Genomic DNA, 21,188 nt, shown 5'->3' with positions numbered 1-21,188 from the left:
TAAACCTTTCCAATTGTCTTCCTAAACCTGCATCTCTAGAAACACTGTTGTGAGTGTGCCTGTCAGTTGCGGTTACCTTGCGGGAAAATCGTGGAGCAGGTCATTGGATATTAAATTAACTGCGACATAAAAACACCATAGATAGGGGACGAATGAGTGTTGCTATTCATAAATGGAGAATTTGGTGGAAAGCTGTTCATGTTGATTTTGTTTTAGGAAAAGTTTATGGTAAGTGATTTTAGACGGGTCTGTACATACGATAGACACATCTTGTAACTTAAAGTTAACACATTATCGATATGTCTGATTTCGAAGGATGTATTAAAATCTTTGTGACATCTTCTGATAGGCTCTGCGATAAATTTACGTTGTAGGAAGAAAAAGTCAGCCAACCAGCATTCTGTTAAAAGATCACACCAGTAAACTTGACGAAGATATTGTCCACAGAAACCCCATCGCTGTACGATTTCGTACTCCGTTTACATGCTTCAGTATAATTAACATCTATATCATTGTAAAGTCGTTCACCTTCTCATAACAAGTGGTCGCAGGTGTTACTGAAGTTTAAAATGGGACACGTTTTACTCTAGTGTACAGACTAAACGTTTTTGTAGAAGAAATTATTTAAGGAGAAATTGGTCAAAGGCTCTTTTGAGTTCCTTAAAATCCACATCCCATTATTTTCCCTTCTCGAGAAAATATGATCATCATACATATCAAGAAAAAATATCTGAACCTTAAACAGGATACAAGGTTTATATATTTCAAAAGTAGTAAATTCAAATAGAATTATTACTGATTATTGTCGCTTTGATTCACTATGAAGTATTGCTATATCACTTCATAACTCCTTAGTTTTTTAACATTTCACACCTTTCTTGTGAAAAAACTGTTATAATTTTTCATAAAATGCTGCTTTTATTGAATGTCGTCAATAACCCCCTCTTACCCCCCCCCCCCCCCCCCAAAAAAAAAAAAAAAGAGGAAAAGAAAGGCGACAACTCTGTATTGATTAAAGATTTGGAGTATACAATCTTTGAAACCAAAAATCAAGCGATTTTTCTTGACTGTGGATATAACGAAACATAAAATGATAAGCAGATACATTTGAAAGTTTGAAGCAAGCTTTATTTAACATGTCACTATTCTGTATATGCTTATCTATCTTAAACACAACGTTGATAAAACACTTTATATCATAACAATAAATAAGAACGTATAAAACACATAATGGAAATGTGAATTCGTAATAAACAAGTCACCATCAGAAAAATCAGTACTTATATCAGGTTGAAAGACAAAGTTTAACCATCATAATGTGTAGAGACATGCTAAAGTTACGTTTAAGATCACAAACAGACATGCATAACATTTCAAAATCATGATACGTGTATATTATTTTATCTATGTTTAAAAAGAACGTTTAGCATTTTTTAAAGTTTTGATGCAGCAAATAATACATAACCGTATCCTGAAATTTACAAATCACATGTATCCTTATATAACATATTTATCTCATCAAAAAACTTAAGGTCAAAGGTCATATGATATGTCTTCATATAAAAACGTATTTTTTTCTATAATAGCAATATGAATCACCCAGGAGGTAAATTTTTCCTTTCACTTTCTGACATTCCTTTCTTTTATTTGATACTAATTTTTTATAAAATAAAACAGGCATCGATACTTTATTCTAAAATGACACTTATATAGCCGAAATGGGTATTTAGTAGAACTATTGTGTGGACACACGGCCAAGTAGTTTTTATGATCTATACAGAGGCGTGAGGGCATCAAATATAATCTTGCACATTGCTTGGAGGTCGTGTTCATGGTTCCATTCCCAGTCTGTTCTAGCGTTCTGATCGTCAAAGACTTCAGGCCAGGAGTCGGCTGTTGGAATAAATACAGACATAATGCAAACGCTGGAGTTTAATTTAGATGCCATACGAACAGCAACGTATTTAGTAATTAGAAAATACGGATCAAATTGTTAATACAAAAAATCATGAAAATTGGATTTAGAGTTCACAGTCAAAAAGAAGCCAATGGCGGGAGTAAACGAAAACAATCAAACAAGAAACTACAAACTTGGGGAACACTGACATCTTGATTAAAGAAATATCTGTCTTTGACAAAATTAAATGATGACAAGATAAACATGGCTTCACAAAGATCAGGAGGGCGTTCGTATGATGCATTTTCACTTAATCATCACATATGAAAATTCATCAAATCAGGATAATATGAATGAATAAATCAAATTGTGGATTCAATCTTTTTAATGTAAATAAGCAAAAGAACTTTACCGGTGTCTTATTTACATGCTGGATTTTGTGAACAACTTTTGCATGTCAATAATAGAAAATGACATCCTCTTTATTTGTAAATGACATCTGCTTTTAACCAGCATTAAATTTGTCTTGACAATACAGAATATACAAACTCATGTATGTAGGTTTACCCACCAATTTGCTGCCTGTCATCAGGGTTGTATGTAATTGTGAAGTTTGGTACATATTTCTTGACCTCCTCTGCTAGTTCTTCTGGTGTGAAGCTCATTGCTGTCACATTGTATGTCCGTAGTTTCATTTTCGATTCTGGTACTTCCATATATTGGGCTACAGACCTCAGACAATCAGTAATGTACATCATAGGCATTCGGGTGTCTGGCCTTAGATAGCAGTTGAACGAACCTTTCTTTAGGGCCTCGTGGAATATGGCGACAGCATAGTCTAGAAGAGATGTGTTTTAAAATGTTTAAAACTAGTATTGCCATGATTGGACAAAATCGGCACAACTGAATATTGTCTTTCAATACCTATTTATATTCGATAGATATAGTATTATCAGATAATGAATTGCGTCATTCAGCTATCCTTCTAGGACTCACTAGTGACGCTTTGAACCTTTAGAAAAGGAAAATCCTGACCAACCGACCCGGATTTTTGTCCGTTTACTAGAAACACATATGTGTTTTATTGTGTAATTAATATACCATTGTAATATTTTCGTACCAGAAAGTCAAGCACGTGATAGACATTCGTATTTAAAAAGTAATGGAAATTGAACAAGTAAAATCCTTCAAATCATTCAGTTAAATGTCTTCACCATTATTGACACACCTTGTCTGAAACTGAATACACCTGTCCCGTGTGTACAAGACAACTCTATGCTTCCGAGCCTGACGAGCCGAATTCATAAAAAAGTCCTTTCTATATAATTATATTCTGCGGGATATATGAAGTTATTTCAGCACCAGCTGTTGTAACTATAAACATGAGATATACATACACATGTATATATTGCAGAGTCACGACTCGGCGATGTGTTTTTTCCTTTAATTTTATTCAACAGTTTTGTTTGCTCAAGTTTGAATAGAACGATATTCCAATGTCAATAAATTGTAATCACGGTTAAAAAACTGGACAATATGAAAAGTTTCCGCTTCTGCACTACATATTACACATGGTCAGTCAAAGTAACACGTGACCGGTCACCTCATTAGATATTTCTAATTTTCCTCACTAGCCTGTCCTCATGCGTAACGAGTAATTCGACTACCCAAGAATTAGTATCGGGACATCTATGAGCATCGTCCCAGCGGTGGTAATGCTATTTGGATTAAGATTTCACATAATTTTACGAAAACCAAACTCGTGACCAAAACCCTTTAACATACGTTAAACACACTGTCTGCCTTAAAATATAGTATATTGAAATTTTTAGTTGCTTTTGCTGGTTTTCACAGATGAGAAATTTAAAATTTAACTAATTTTAATTTTTGATATACTACCCGTCACAGGAAAAAAATATTCACAAATAGAAACATTTAGATTTGATGTCACGGTTTGAGGAATAAAGCTGTAACCCCCCCCCCCTCCTGTTATTTATCATGTTACATAAATTGTGCTGACATAGCATAGGAGTATATATATATATCACAATACACAGCCGTATCATGTTTACTGCACAACTTAAATTATAGACTTTGACACAGACAGTAACGTGCCTGTGGCGACAAAATCTTTTTTTGTACAGTCATGTAAGATTATGACGTAATGTATTCAATGGGCTATTCAATACCTGACGGGCGGAATCTATAGACGCACATTGTGTTGAGTTAGTGTTCATTTGGTGTAAACCTGTCTAGCAAGGAGTTTAGTTGTACTTGAGTTGTATAGGGCTGTACTAAACTATGTTCAAATTGAGAACAAAATGTTTTTTGTCTTTTATGTATTGTGTATAGTTGTCTTTTAATAGTGTCTGTTTTATATTTTAGTTTTATATTTTAGTAGTGACTTATGTACCTGTAGTACCGCCTCCAGCGTTTGTATCGGCAGAGATTACTCCTGGAAACCTCAAACTTCGGAAGTCCAGTCCGTACTTGTGGTAATAGTACTGAAGAAAACATGGCATGATTAACACATAATTCACAAGTACTAACATAATCCCACAGTAAAATTCGGATAAGTCGAAGTCGACGGGACCAAATCAAATAGACTTAGCCGTGTTTCTATGAAGCTACTCTCATACATACAAGTGAAATTGATACTACAGTTATACAAATATTATTCTAACATTTATATCTATAAAAGTCCCGTCAACAGCATTTTGATACGAACTCACGAACATTCTATACGGATATGATATCCATAGCATCAAATTTTAGCGCACTTTAGAATATTTCCACAATGCTCATATTTTGTGGTTTTTCATAGATTTAATTTCATTATACCATAAATTAATGACAAGTGTTTAATGTTAATTCCGCAGACATAATACCAGCTGAAAAAAGTAACCGCGAAAATATTACCCACAAAAATTAACATTTTTAAAGCATACCTCTCCCATGAGCTCTGCATGCACTTTGGATACTCCGTAGATAGTGCGTGGTCGCTGTATGCACATATCCGGTGTTGGATTCCTCGGCGAATCCGGGCCAAATGCACCTTAAGTCATGAAAAGAAAGCATTCTTTATTCAGAAAATGACAGTGTTTCCTTAAATCATGAAAATCCAGAAGTACTTAAGATCTCAAACGGAGAAATTTACATAAACACATCTTTCGTCGCAAAAAAAATTAGACTTGAAGCATTCCATTAAGCCAGATTATACGTCTACCATCTCTGATTTCAGAAAGTCAAAAAGCTCAATTATTTTTTTCAATGTGTACGGTAATACTCATTCAAACTTCCACGTGTATTGTTCAACTTACGGCAGTATTGGAAGAAACATCAGACATGTAAACAGATTCAATCTCTATGCAGCCTCACACCAGTCCCACTCTAGCCCCATAATAAAATACCTTTAATTATATCCAGTTATAACTGAAATTGCCATTTGGAAACTGGTAGACATAAGGCCTGAATTACCTGTCGTTAGATACATCTATATATGATTTATCTAGTCTAATAAAAAAAGATAAGAGATGAGTTACCAATAGTACTGGGGACAAAGAGTTTAAGTCTGTACTGTCTTGCCAGCTCTAGAACGTTGTGAAGACCTTCGATGTTGACTCTCATGGCTAGAGGCACGTTATTCTCGCCCACAGCACTGAGCAAGGCACTGAAGTGGATGATCCAGTCGATGTCATGTGTCACTATCATCTCTTGAAGGGCCTTAAACTCGAGGATGTCCGCGAAAAGATAGGGTCCTGAACACAGGAGGTAAAACTCATAACTTATATAGGAAACTTAATCTCAAAATTGTCCGGCAACACAAAAAGTCCTAAAACTGGAGGTGATATTCATAAATTATATAGGGAACATTGTCTGGTAACACATAAAGTCCTAAAACTGGAGGTGAAATTCATAACTTTTATAGGGAACATTGTCCGGCAACACATTAAGTCCTAAAACTGGAGGTGATATTCATAAATTATATAGGGAACATTGTCCGGTAACACATAAAGTCCTAAAACTGGAGGTGATATTCATAACTTATATAGGGAATTTATCTGGGGGATGTCCAGTAACAAACATAGTCTGACATACAAGTAGTGATATATTTAACTTATATATTGGCGAGGACGTTAGGACTCTAAATACATTCATGTTTGTTTAATAATTAGATTTATAAGTGATCTTCGGATAAAAACCTAATGAAGTGGGGACATCCATCTTTGTTTAAACATAATTCTAAGCACTTTGCAATTTCGTTGGGACCTAAACATACCTGGACATCAACAAATGAAAGGCTTTTAAACACCGATGGTGACATGTACATGTGTATTGCATACACTCGCATATTTTAAAGGACCCACAAAGTTGGCGATATTCATAACACTATATATCATACAGGATTACTAATGGCATATATATGATCTATTATCAAAGTCATTTTGTAAGAGCTTTTCACTTACGTAAACAAATTATCTTTCCTCACTTTAAACTTCCTTTCTTGTTCACTCTCATTTATCATGCTACTGTTTAGAATTTCAGTTATAGGAACTCTTCGAATGTGGATTTTGGAGCAAATGATAATTCAATGAAACAAGAGGCTCAATGGGCCTGCAGTGCTCATCTGGTATGAATTTATTAGCCAAATATCATGCCTCTACGCATTTTAGCTAATGAGAAAAAAAATCTTATAAAATTTTTCACAAATTTGATCTCTGTAACCTTGAATATAAGTCAAGGTCATTTCTTTTCGCAAACTTTGTTGGACTTTATCCTTGGAACATACCACCAAAATATTATGCCTCCGGGACTTTTAGTTCATGAGAAGAAGTAATTTAAAGGGTTTTACAAATCTGACCCTTGAGACCTTGAATATAACTCAAGGTAATTTCTTTTCGCTGAATTTGTCGAGCTTTATCCTAGAAACATATCAGCCAAATATCAAAAACATTTGGTCCATTGGTTATTGAGAACTTGTTTAAAGAAAAAAGGTTGACTACGGACGGATGCCGCGCCACGGCATAATGTCATTTGGCTCTTCAGGCCAGGTGAACTAAAAAAGGCACATACCACTTTCTTTGACAGACTGTGATGGTTTGATGATATCAGACATGATGACATTGTTCCGTCCATATTTTTGTCTGAAAAAGTATTACACATCACACTCGTATTAAGCTGAATACTGTTTATAATACATTTGCAAAACAACTGACACGGTTCCCTTATTGGAAACCTTGTTAACGAAAAAAATTAATTTGCAAATCATTGACATCCGAATGACTATAGTAACAGGGAAATACATTTTCTCTTGTAATGAAATAATTAGTTCTACGAGGGAAATAATTTTAGGATTTTAAAAAAGTATGACACAGAATATATAGAAAGGTTCTTGTCAATATACTTTCCATTCTTTTTCACACTATACTCACGTATTGTTCTATTTAGGTATATCATTGATACTTAAGAAAGATGAAATAAGGCAACTGTAGAATGTAAATGTAAATACATCCATATATTGCAGACCTAGGCTACCATACATGCTGTACGTAAAAATAATACACATCAGCCGTTACACACACATGTTGCACCGACACTAAGCTATCAGACCGTAGTATTTATTGTATATGTGAGAAATTCAAGAACGGACACACTAGGTTTAAGGTAAAGCGTTTTCGATTTATGCTGACAACTCTCAAACCATTAAGAATTCATTTTAAGTTTTATTTTTTTATCAAATTCGTAAATTTACGATGACAAGTATTCGTCATTCATTTACAAGTGTCATAACAATAAATCAATTCAGTAATAACCATAGCTAAATGGTTTTTATTGAAGTTTTCTATGTTTTCACGTGTGTCATTGTACGCTGATTTTTGAAATAGAAGGTTAGGTATTCATCATTAGGGCATCCTTACAAATCCTGTAACAAAGTTTGTCAAAGGATGAAAACAAATAATAATAAAACAGAGATCGAAAGAGTTGTCTTGTTTTCATTGATGTATGTATTATTATAGAGTTAAATGGTTGCAATTAAATTGACATTACTGTGAAATACGAAAAAATAAATAAATAAATCAAATATGACATTGCCTAGTACGTCAACTTAACTCGATTCAGAACTTTGGAGAACATTATGGAAAATACCAACATGAAAAAAATTGTATAGATGGCACATACTGTTTACCATACCTGAGTTCTTTGGCTAGTCCAGTACCAAGCTGTCCAAGACTTCCTACAATGGACATAACACAAGGTATAATTTGTTTACAAGGACAACTTCTAGTGGTCAAATTTAAAATTTACAATTTTACATTAATGTATTCAACACATAAATTCACTTAATAATTTAATGACATTTTCTAAATAGAAGGATAAATAATTAAAAAAAAGTGATTTTAACAAAAGTGACAATATTTTAAGAAAACACATACGTGTCTTTCCACTGATATGTCTTCAGACTCAATAATATACGGGTTTTACCGGGTTCTTGATAGCAATCTATCTTAAATGTCCTTAACTATATGTGTGTGTTCACGTGAGTCATAGGAATGTCTCGGCGACACTCCTGGATAGTGAGACGTTCTATTTGATCACTGAAATCAACAGCCGTGACGACCATCGATCAGAATCGTGTCACACAGTGTTCTTTTTTTGCGTATTTGATTAAATGACAAACAACCAAAAACTATCACTTAATTAAGATAAACATATAAATATATGTTTCAATTCATTTTTAAAAAAGAAAAATTTAAATAAACCTTTCCCTCATCTCCAAAAAATGCTGAACATGAAAAAAAAGATAGATATTAAAGGGTTTGTGTAAATCTAAGTGGAATATAAATATATAACTTCTAAACGTCGACAAAGTGAGACAGACAAAACATCTAATGAAATAAAAACACAGGGAAATGTTTTGTACAATTTTTATCTACACGATCATGAAAAAAAGAAATAAAGAAATGCAAATCATATTGATGATATTTGAAAACTGTTTTTTCTGATATAACATAAATATTTTCGGAGCCGATGGCCTATTCTACTTGAACGTTGTCATATGTCTTTGTGTAAATCTCTGTTTTGTTCTTATGCAGCCATTTCATTTTGAGGTTGAATTTTTTATTTTGTTTACTTGTCGGTATTCGGTATTTTTTCCCGTTGTTGCTAATGCTGCAGTGTATGGAACATTTGAAATTTACATAAACCATATTGCCTGACAATTCTCATAGTGAATGTATGTGTATCTTCAATACATATAAAAACTCCTCTGAAGGAAACACCTGTCAACAATTTTGATTTTTATCAGACTCACTATATTTTTGCCACTGATATGACTGTTACTTATGAAATATAATAAATTTATAGCGAACTGGTAAACTAGACCAATCTAATTATTTGTGTTTTCATTATGATATCTGTATTTGAATTTTGCACATGCTGGATCTAGAAATTCATGTCAGCGAGAGCTTAAAATAAGTATAAGTAGTTTTATATTTTGCCTGTCTCCTGGAAATATAGTGTCCATGAAATAGTAATTTTTGAAAAAAAAAACTTTAAAATTGACTCAATAATAAAAAAAACCTTAAGTAAAATATTTTGAGGTGAATCGATTAAAATGAGGACAACTATCATAAAATAACTTTTTTGTTTAAGCGGTATATGTAGGAGATGTAAGAAGGCAACGTTAAACCATTTCTTAATTTCAACATCAAAATCGGATCTTCATTTTGGCAAACACTGATTTCAAGCTAACCTAACCTTGTAAACCAAACGAATATGCCGAAAGCAAAAGTAAACATCAACAGGAAAACCTATTGCTCTATATTTAGCTAGAATGACGTCATAAACCGAGGAGGTTTTTCCGCTTTTTAGATTTCGTCCATTACGGTCTTAAACAAATGTGGTGAAATGATCAAACTCGAGGTTACATAATACAGCTAAATACATATACACAATAATAAACAAAAAAAACCTTAAGCGAATAGTTCACACATAAAGTAGATAGCTGGACATATCATTCACAGGTTATTGCATCAGTTACAGTATCTGACAAAAATAGTATGTAAACACTAATACTGTAAATGATAGGACAGTATAAAATAATTTTAAATGCATGTTTGCTAACCCAGGAAATCAAGGACGTGACAAGTTCTTCTACCTCTGCTGCCTGCCTCGATCTCAAAGAAACCAACAAGGACAATTTCCTACTTACCTGTATTATAGTACCATATCTGTCATGACTTCAATCGCAACAATCTTAAAATGATAGCTCTCTGTTTTCTGTATAAGACTAATGAAGCATTAAATAACGCAGATATCAAATTGAAATCAAGTCAGATAAAAACATATTGATATAAAAATTACCTGTTATGAGAATCTTAGGATGATTTGGGTTCACTCCCTCAGTACCTGCTCCCACAAAAGACGAATTCAGACGTGGCGAACTCAGCACACAGCTAGATTTATTTGCAAATACACAAGCATCAATTATATTTCTAGTCCTTCTCCCGAAATTGGATATCACTGTTGCCATTTTGGAACACAATCTACAACCTCCTCAGGTATTGTTCTGAAAAATAATATGATAAATTTAAAAATTAATCCAGCATATCAGTATTTATATTGATATTTACTTCTCTATAGTTTACAATGCGCAAATATAAACATTTCCAGCGTATTTTCCTTTTAAATAGTTTTCATTACATGTTCTTATTTTTAGTCGAAAACCCGGAGTTTCCCAGTTTCATCATTTCAATAACATGTCTTCACTAGTTATACTACGTTCTCTTTTTAAAGGCCAACCTAAGTGATCTAAATTTCTTAGAAAGCTGCATCAATTCTGGGAAAAGGTCAATAGTAGTGTTGCCATGTACATGGACTTATTTTTGTATTTCCATTTGGAAATAGTTCAGTATCGATTCTTCTACACTACAGGCAAGACGGAATGAAAAAATCACGATACTTATTATTGATCATATTACATATGAGATAAACACATAACAAAATACACATATAACGTGGCATGAACTGATACATACGAACCAAATATAATTCATGTGAAATGAAATATAGAAAAATCAAACCATTTTAGTCACATCAGTAAACAGTATTTTTATTTAAACGAGAAAAAAATAATAAATATACATGGATTATAATATCTGATTGCTGACGCTTTTAGTCACAATACTTGTAGAATAAAAATAGATTTGAGGTTTAGGACACATTTCAGTAGATGCCATATAGATGATGAAGATATCAAAATAAAATAAGCTAAATTATACAAATGCAATAACATCTTGAAAAAGGAAACGTATTTGTCGTTAATGCTCATAGTTTATTTTGAAAACACAAAGTAGATTTTGTAGTGGAAATCTCTATCACAAAATTAACAACACCTCATGAAAAACCTGCCAATACGTGTCTCTTAAAATAAAATCTATGGAAACGTGGATCAGGCAGGACAAACAAACGATAGCGGTAACAAGTGTTTAAAGTAAACATAATATTCAATAATGCCTGTATCACACGTGAAATGACAGTAAACGTCAAGAACAAAATAAAATCAATACAAGATTTTGTGTTGAGTAGGTATGATGATCACATAGCATGTAGCATGAGCAAATTTAAAGGATAATCTCTTCGAAAGGCTATATCGTTCGATTTAATTTCATTACTTCCTGTCTAAGCTATATAAATAACTGAGGTTGATGAAATATTTACACAAACACATGTTTTACAGCTACACGAAATCAACACCACAACGATGGAGGACGACATGATAAGTGAATCAATTACGAAAAGGAATCTAACGATTGTTTGTGTTCCTTATAGCAAACATACGTTACCCCAAGTGTTTAAATGGTGGTCAAATTTTAGTAAAGCTGATGTTAAACATTTTTATTTGATTTGTACACATCTTATCAGCCAAACAGAGATTTGATCAAGTACAACCAAATTAGTCTATCAAACAACAAAGCTGTCATATAAACACAAAAAAAGGGGACATTAATGAAAAAAATTTAAATCAAGATGCAGAGATTATTCATTATTTATGAATCTTTAACTGAAGGTAAAAAATCAACGAAAAAATGACAAAATATGGATAAAAGAAGGATTTTAACAGATTGCTTTGAATAATTGTTTAGGAACGGTACTCATCTTCTGCTTCATCAACGACGCCCGTCATCACCTTCGTTGTCATTCCAAGTAATATCACAAATTAGAACTAGGTAAATAACAAGTTCATATCGCTTAATGGAATTTAATGTTTCCCAATGAGATAATCGTATATACAACCATTAACTTTCCTTTTTGTAATTGTCTGCGTTGTATAGATGATCGCTTATATTACAATAACATACAACGCTTAAAAAGAATCGGGTACTGGGTACCGGTAAATATACTGTAGGATAGCTATATATCAATCTTACCTGTATCATAAGTAAATTCTGGTCAGTGATTAAGAGTATATACAAGTATCTGACAGTATTTGAAACCATCTAGGACTGAACATCATTATTTGGGTAGTACGTCTCCCAGTATATATATCCATCTTTGAATTTTTCCTCGGCACACCAGCATTGATGGTGATTCTCAGAATGACGAACTATCACCATGACTTAGTTTACTGTTTGGCTCTACTGCATCTAGTTATAATTTTATATAAAGGATGTGTCACTTTTAGTTGTTTTTATACAATCCTTCGAGCATACATCTATAGGTATTACACGGGTGATGCCATTTTAAATCGCCGCCACACGTGTACCATCCATATGTGCATGGCATTGTTTTCTCTGCAGCTCTTGGAACTTGTAATATGCATTTTCCGTTTGAAGCAAGCATTCCAAAGACTACGTAATAAACAAATGGTGGTGCCATCGATTTTCTTAGCTTGAATTTGGAGATTATAGACACAGGTCGCGAGAACCGTCATCCAGCCGAGGATAACGATCACGTGGTAATTAGGTATCTTGTATATAAAGGCGAGGTATGTTCTGAAAAAAAACCCCTTAGATTTGTTTGATGAAATTTTTGTCAATGGAGAAATTGTGTAGAAAGCTGAAAGGGACCCGTACATGTATTTTGTTTTCTAACAACGTAAAAAAATCTAGGCCAGACATCATACACCAGTGATTCTACATCATTACTTGATATGTAGTATATTCCCATATACACCTTTGCACCAATCATTTTCACAAAGTGCTTATTGAACCCGAACGTACGTAGCTGCAATAGCGCGACATGTGTCAAGCCGTTAACTTTGTCGAACTAGTACGCATGCATGGCTGTCAATATGTGTATTGTTGTATCAGCTTATTTGTATTTATATAAGCTAATACTGTTTGAATGCGTTCAATTTACACCGGTTACAATGAGCCACAATCAAAATCTTGACTCTAAAAATGTAACGGTTGACTAGTTCTGGACTTACCATACGCTTGTGTGCCCTTGATTCCAGTCACTCGGAATACTGATATTATAAATAGCAATCAACGAAAAAATAAGAAAGGTTCACTCACCTTTATAGATAGTTTATCAAATCTATAGTTTAAAATAGACCTCAATAAAACCATGTAACAATGTTAAATATGCACATGTATATACACACATGTAGAAACGTCCTAGTCCTGGGGGTTTGTCACAATAGACCAATGAAATTCGACGTCACAATATGTATTGACACTTCTGATTGGACATTAGGAACAAAACGACTAAATCTAGCACGTGGATGAGCAAAACATATATTTTTGTATATCCTGATGTAAATTAGATGACATTGACTTTGACTCTTAATGAATAAAATGGAAGAGAACATGTTGAAAACATTATTCGCATAGACTAATGGTTGCAATTCCGTTACCTGTGCATAATTTTATGAAAATGACATCATTGAGGAAAGAAGAACTATATGGATCGGGAGTGATTTCGGTTTTGGAATGCGTTAAATCACTTCCTAGCATCCATATAAGTACCCCATAGGTGAATAACAACATTGGGAAGCCTTAAAAGAAGCATCATCCGGCTCCAGTTGTATACAAAGGATTCACAAAAATTAAGGTTCTATTAAGTACATTTTACTAGAATGTAGAATTAGATACAATAAAGTCAAATGATGTTTTAATCTACAAATGTCTATTTCTAAGCCTAGGAGGCGACTGACGAAAAAATACAAAAGTGATCGTACAAATGTCAAACTCTAGATGGGGAGCTGCACTGGTCCCACCATTCAATAAATTTCGTAATTTTCATATATCTGGCAATTTCCGAAGAACGTCAAGTACATGTGTATATGCTAAACCGTGCAATTATAGGGTCCGACAATTCTCCGGGACTCCATCAGCAGAGTTTACCACTGGTAATCTCAAGCACCAAAGACATACAAGTTCATTTTGATAAATAGAAAATGGATACAGTAAGCCAAATAAGTGCATCATACAAGTGTTTCGTCCTTCTATTACCTCGCAAGGGCCTAAATTAAGAAGCCTAGGAGGCAACTGAGGAAAAACAAAAGTGATCGGGAAAAAATCGAGATCTAGTTTGGAAGGTAAGAGTTGGTTGAAGTTAGGTATTACTTAACCAATGGTTAGATTAAAATTGAAATGAATTAATATAAGCTTTAAGTGTGTTTTCCCATCCCATTCGTATCATATGTATATGTTATGTTGTTGATTATTGAATAAGATATTGTTTAAACTAAGATTGCTGCCACTGAAAAAAGGGGGAACTTTTAGTGCAAACTTGCTGCCCAACAATGGTGATGTATCAACAAACTTACACAAGTCAAATGTTAAAGAATGTTCCCAATTTCGTTTAATTGATATTTCGAAATTTTCTCTTACCACTGTTTATCCCTAACAACATTTTGGGCATCTGGATTCTGGTTTTCATTTCCGTGGGTTTGATATGTCAACATACCATTGCTTAAGACGTTATAATTGATTTAGTTAAGCGTTACAAAATGTCTTCCTTTTCTTCTTCTTCTTTTCCGTGGAATCATATCAAACGGATGTCAGTTATAGTTAATGTGTTATAGAGTAGATAAGGTATTTACCTAGAGATAAAAGACGAGTGCCGTCAATGAAGCAGAAAACGCTTTACCTTCCGGGACACCATATTTTCACTTTTTGCCAAGAGTCTCCGTGTAAATGTTTCTCTTGTTCGTATATTGAGTTTGAATTCGGATTTTGTGAACGTGTCGCCATCCGGTATTTCATTGTTACTTTTGACATTATGAACAGTTCTGGTTACGGTTAAATCGTTTAACCCCGAAGAATCTTGCCTTTCTCTTCTTCTCATAAACTACACCTCGCATACAAAATGAAAATGACGACTAATTAGTTAAGGGAAATCGTAACGGCTTCCTTTTAAGTGTTGATATTAGTGACTGAAACATCGAAGTAGCTAATCGGAAGAAAACAAAGAGAAGGGATCATCTTATTGTTCTCTCTCTTCCATGCCAATTTACACTTCTTATCGAACATACCCCATCGGATTCAGAAAAGAAATAAACGTGTTTATCATTTTAACTACATACGCAGGAAGTTGCTTAGAATTTCTCTTGAATACACCATCGTAGATAACCATCGGTTTCTGGAATTACTCAACACCCTCAGTTATCTACTCATATCTGACTAAGTATTGTGCTAACGTGTTAGAATCTAGTTATCTTGTAGTTGTTAATAAAACCGTTCCAGAATGTTCCCTGGGAAGGCGGTTACAACGTCATCACTACAAAAAATAACCTTCTTTTGATACCATAATTTACCAAGGGTTTCATAAATGCTCATCTCTCCCATCATAAACAACAATATTGATGGAAAGTGGTCAGTTTGTGTCTTCAGATTGCTATTAAGTGTGCTTATTTTGACTCTGGCAAATTTATACGAAGTAGTAATTAACAAGCGTAAGAGAGGCAAATGACTCTCTGTAGTCCTGCTGCAAATTAAACTTCTTTGTCGTTCAATTGTCAGGACAGCTGGTCTCTGGTTTGCCAAAAGATTCCTTAATAGTAACACTATATGTCCTGATTCACATGAGTAGATCACCAGATGTACTTTGTTTCGGAGCCGATTAAGAATTGAAAATTTCGAAAGAGAAGTGACGGATCAAATTATTCACACTGTGGGTTTAATGTACATGTTGAGTATCATTTACTTATTTATCATGTCTATCTTTATCGTGTTTATTTATTATGTCTATCTTTATCTTGTTTATTTATTATGTTTATCTTTATCGTGTTTATTTATCATGTCTATCTTTATCGTGTTTATTTATGTTTATCTTTATCGTGTTTATTTATCATGTCTATCTTTATCTTGTTTATTTATCATGTCTATATTTATCGTGTTTATTTATCATGTCTATCTTTATCTTGTTTATTTATCATGTCTATCTTTATCTTGTTTATTTATCATGTCTATATTTATCTTGTTTATTTATTATGTTTATCTTTATCTTGTTTATTTATTATGTTTATCTTCATCATGTTTATTTATTATGTTTATCTTTATCATGTTATTTATTATGTTTATCTTTATCATGTTTATTTATTATGTTTATCTTTATCATACTTATTTATCATGTCTGATTGTCATGTCTGTCTTTATCATGATTATTTATCATGTCTATATTTATCTTGTTTATTTATCATGTCTATATTTATCATGTCTATCTATATCTTGTTTAATTATCATGTATATCTTTATCTTGTTTATTTATCATGTCTATATTTATCTTGTTTATTTATCATGTCTATATTTATCTCGTTTATTTATCATGTCTATATTTATCATGTCTATCTTTATCATGTTTATTTATCATGTCTATATTTATCGTGTTTATTTATCATGTCTATCTTTATCGTGTTTATTTATCATGTCTATCGTGATCATGCTATTTTTTTCTTTCTTCATCATGTTTATCTATTATGGTTATCTTCATCATGTTTATTTATTATGTTTATCTTCATCATGTTTATTTATTATGTTTATCTTCATCATGTTTATTTATTATGTTTACCTTCATCATGTTTATTTATTATGTTTATCTTTATCATACTTATTTATCATGTCTGATTGTCATGTCTGTCTTTATCATGATTATTTATCATGTCTATATTTATCTTGTTTATTTATCATGTCTATATTTATCATGTCTATCTTTATCTTGTTTATTTATCATGTCTATCTTTATCTTGTTTATTTATCATGTCTATATTTATCTTGTTTATCTATGATGTTTATTTATGATGCTTATTCATCTTGTTTATTTATCATGTCTATATTTATCTTGTTTATTTATCATGTCTATATTTATCTTGTTTATTTATCATGTCTATATTTATCTTGTTCATTTATCATGTCTATATTTATCTTGTTTATTTATCATGTCTATATTTATCTTGTTTATTTATGATGTTTATTTATGATGTTTATTTATCTTGTTTATTTATCATGTCTATACTTATCATGTTTATTTATTTTGTCTATATTCATCTTGTTTATTTATGGTGTTTTTTATCATGTTTATTTATCATGTCTATATTTATCATGTTTATTTATCATGTCTATATTTATCTTGTTTAGTTATCATGTCTATATTTATCATGTTTATTTATCATGTCTATATTTATCATGTTTATTTATCATGTCTATCTTTATCTTGTTTATTTATCATATTTATCTATTATGTTTATTGTTATTATGTTTATTTATCATATCTTTATATTGTGTTGTAAACATAACTATTTAGTTTAGAAGCAATTTGCCCTCAAACACATTCAAAAGACTTAGTTATGCTATGAATTGTTAAAAAGGTCAAACCATATTTTTGGCTATCATTATTCCTTTTTTCAAACTGTTAGACGCATTATATGCAATCCTTATTTTTTTAATTTTCGCTAATCCTTGTGTCCACTAGACAACTCTTAAAGTCAGTGTCGTGGATTCAGTTTGCATTCAAGCAAGTCCATCTCTCTTTTACATTGAAACTGAAAATTACCTGTCATTTTCAAAAATATATCTCTCATTAAAATATCCAAAGAAATCCCTTGCTAATTCCACGGCGAGAACTATTTAATAACGAAATCGAGTGTGCACGATATACTAGTAGCAAGTCTTGAGAAACCACGAAATATGAAGCTATGAAAATACATGAATTCAACGCTCTTTTCCGATGAAATGACTTGACTTTTCTAAGCATAAACACGTCACAGTTTGAGGTTTTACAGCTATCGTAGATCTGAGTTGAGGCGGTTGGTGCCAAGTCTCTTCACTTACTGGTCTGGAGATTGTATTGGAGATAGAGTAGGGTAAATAATGCGTTAAACTGTACCATACACCTGTTTCGTCCTTCTAGGACTCGTCAGTGATGGGAAGGACCTGAATTGTGACACCTAAGAGGCAACTGAGGGAAATAGACATTCATCGAAAGATGTTATCAAAATATAGATGGGACGATGCACTAGCGCATGAGAATTTCCATGTATCTGGTTATCTTAGAACATCACGTACATGGGTATAGTCTAAATCGTGTCACTATTCAAATGAACTAAAGACTGTAAAAGTTTGCCATCAGTGTCTGCAGTGTCAATCTCGGAGATTGTACAGAAGACATACAAGTAATAGCACATCTCAGTGCAAAATTTAGTGGCCGAGAAAGATCCCAATCAGTGATATAAATGTTAAAAACAGGATTGGGAGGCGTATTAACCCCAAACTTCAATAAAGAACATAATTTTCAACATGAAGTAATTTCAAATCCTGACAGTGAAGCGTGGATTGTCATCCGTACCCAATGACAAGTATAACTTATCTTCATTACTCTTTCTTATTCTAAATTTGTATTGAAAGATGCTATTTATTTATATGTGATTTGTAAAATCTTAGAAATTGCGTGTGTTTGACACTGTTGGTCGGTTTTTAGTCTAATTCTGAATTTATATAGAAAAGTACTCCTCACTTGTGTATCTTTTGTACATTTTTTTGATAATGTGTTTGTCTGTTACTAAAATATCCTTTTAAAAGTTTTCAAATGGCACACGTAATTAATTAATAATTAAGTGAGATTTAGGCAGATAAATGTCCTATGTGCGGTTTGGTGAACCCTGTAAGTTCAATGACTTTAACATTGACTGTGATTTACTAAATTCTGTTTCAGCGAATTGATCTTATTGTACTGAAAATGGAGCCTCGCGGTGTTCTAAGAGTTTTGTTTGTTTGTTCATGTATATGTTTTTTATTTATTTATCTTTTAGCTGTTTTCTTTCTTTCTTTTTTTATTTTATTAATTCTGTTTCGTTTGTTTGTTTGGGGTTTTCTTTTTGTTTTGAGGTTTGTGTGCGTGCTAATGTTCGATATTTTCAAAAGGCTGAAATAAAAAAAATACTTCTCAAAAATGTATACTTTAAAAATCAAATGTAGAGACAAATAAGCCATTTTCATGATTTCCGTGACAGATACATTATTCGTGCTTCAAATTTGTGGTAACATCACGAAATATGTACCATAGTATATCTAACCCTTTCATGTCTGGAGCCTAACTTTACCCTAAATTAAAGCAAGGATCACGGAGCTTAGTATATACATTGACCATACTAAGATGATGTACCGTGTATCTAATTCAGGGCCTTCGAGTTATTGCCCTTTGTTAAAAATATATTGTCCACAGCATAACCTTGCCTGCATTTAAGGTAGGATTATGAAACTTACTGTAAACATTGATCATTCAAAGACGAAAATCAGTGCATCAATTTTAGGGCCAGAAACTCCTTAATTACAGAGTTATTGCCCCTTGTTATAACTTTGTGTCTGGATCATTAATTTGCCTGCATTTTAACTGAGATATTGAAAGGAAATGTATTTATCAGTCATACAAAAGCAAGATGTAAATGGAGCAAATTCAGTGCTCATAATCCCTCCCCCACCCCACCACTACCCCCAGTACAGAGTTATTACCACTTGTTAAAATTTTGTGTCATGAGCATAGGTTTGCTTAAAACTAGAAGCATGAAACATGATGTAAGCATTTGTCATATACAGAATCAATGTCAAAAAAAGCGTTTTCGGGGAGCATTCATCAGTTTCACTAATACTCTCGTTTTAACAAGATATGTCCAAATGTACTGGTCACCAAAAATTCATTTGACCACCACCAACCAACAGGAAAACAAATCGCATGCAGCCATAACATCTGCCGTATCTGCACCAGGATACAGACATATCTATTGAGAGATGCCAGCATCCCATCATTAGCAACGAAGCAACACGACATAGGAATCTACCTTTCACTTCCATTAACGTTCCAGTGTCGACTGTGATGAAATTTTAGATATTCAAATGAATAATACTTAAGCGCAATATTATTTGGGATTTCAATGAAAGCAAAGATAGACGGAATGGTCTGTCCAATTCGGCAAACTATTGAGTACTTTTTAGCGCCAAAAACTTAATAATTATGCAAAAAAAAAAAAAAAAAAGTATAAAGGTGAAAGCACGAGAGATGTAATAAGTCCAAAGTACAAAGTACCAACCTGAAATATGATAGACGTTCTCGCAGCATGTTAACATCCAAACATCGTTGCTTCATCAAAGTCCCGACAAATCTGTTGATCATTCCTGAAGAAATATTTCAAATCCCAGCTGCAGTAAACTAAATTTGTATATCATTATGACGTCACAAATATCCTTAAAGCTGGCGGCATTTTTGGGGTTCAGCTGTCGTTCCTTTACAGTCACAATACTTGGGGTCCGCAATTCACACTGGGAGAGATTGCTTCAATCCCATTTTTGAAAATCTACAATTGTCACTCACAATGCTATTGCTTGTGTTGATCGATAAGGTTCTACAAAAACGTGTCTTCGTGAAAACAAAAACATATAATGAAATTCGATCGATGCAACAGAAGACATGTTCAAACCAAAATATCTAACGTGACGCCTACGTTGATACTTTTTACGGAAAGAAGTATCTGTCAACCCTTGTGAATGAAATATGCAGCAATTCACACTGACTTTGTAAAAATAACATCATCGAAGTATTCATTCAGCACAGATTCACTGTACAAAGCATCCAGGTTTCTCTGCAAGACCCTTTCAAAATGGGCAAAAATATCATAAATGTTCCTATCACAAATCAACAGGGGAAATCTAGTCCCCAGGTAGATTTAGTTCATTTTTATATCATTGCTTTGCACCATCAACATTTCATTTGGATCTTTGGTTCTTTGAAACAGTTGTGATCCCCACTGAATAACTATAGCATTGCTGAGCATCAGGAGATAAATACAATCATA

General features: G+C 32.9%; 1 protein-coding gene across 1 annotated transcript; it reads right to left on the bottom strand.

Moving 5' to 3' along the window:
• Positions 1-1,638: 1,638 nt before the first annotated feature.
• On the bottom strand, positions 1,639-10,430 carry LOC132561389 (L-threonine 3-dehydrogenase, mitochondrial-like). The gene is made up of 8 exons (XM_060226113.1): positions 10,262-10,430; positions 8,090-8,132; positions 6,971-7,041; positions 5,440-5,655; positions 4,846-4,952; positions 4,311-4,401; positions 2,469-2,735; positions 1,639-1,893 (listed from the first exon to the last, which is right to left on the bottom strand). Exons 1-8 carry the CDS (start codon positions 10,428-10,430, stop codon positions 1,766-1,768), a joined length of 1,092 nt encoding a protein of 363 aa, XP_060082096.1. The 3' UTR covers positions 1,639-1,765.
• Between the last annotated feature and the right edge of the window lie 10,758 nt (positions 10,431-21,188).

This window comes from Ylistrum balloti, unplaced genomic scaffold (assembly GCF_031769215.1).
Source record: "Ylistrum balloti isolate Yb309-2 unplaced genomic scaffold, AGI_CSIRO_Ybal_v1 Utg371196, whole genome shotgun sequence".
NCBI lineage: Eukaryota > Metazoa > Mollusca > Bivalvia > Pectinida > Pectinidae > Ylistrum > Ylistrum balloti.
The sequence above is the reverse complement of the archived record's forward strand: the minus strand, read 5'-3'. Positions and strand labels throughout refer to the sequence as shown.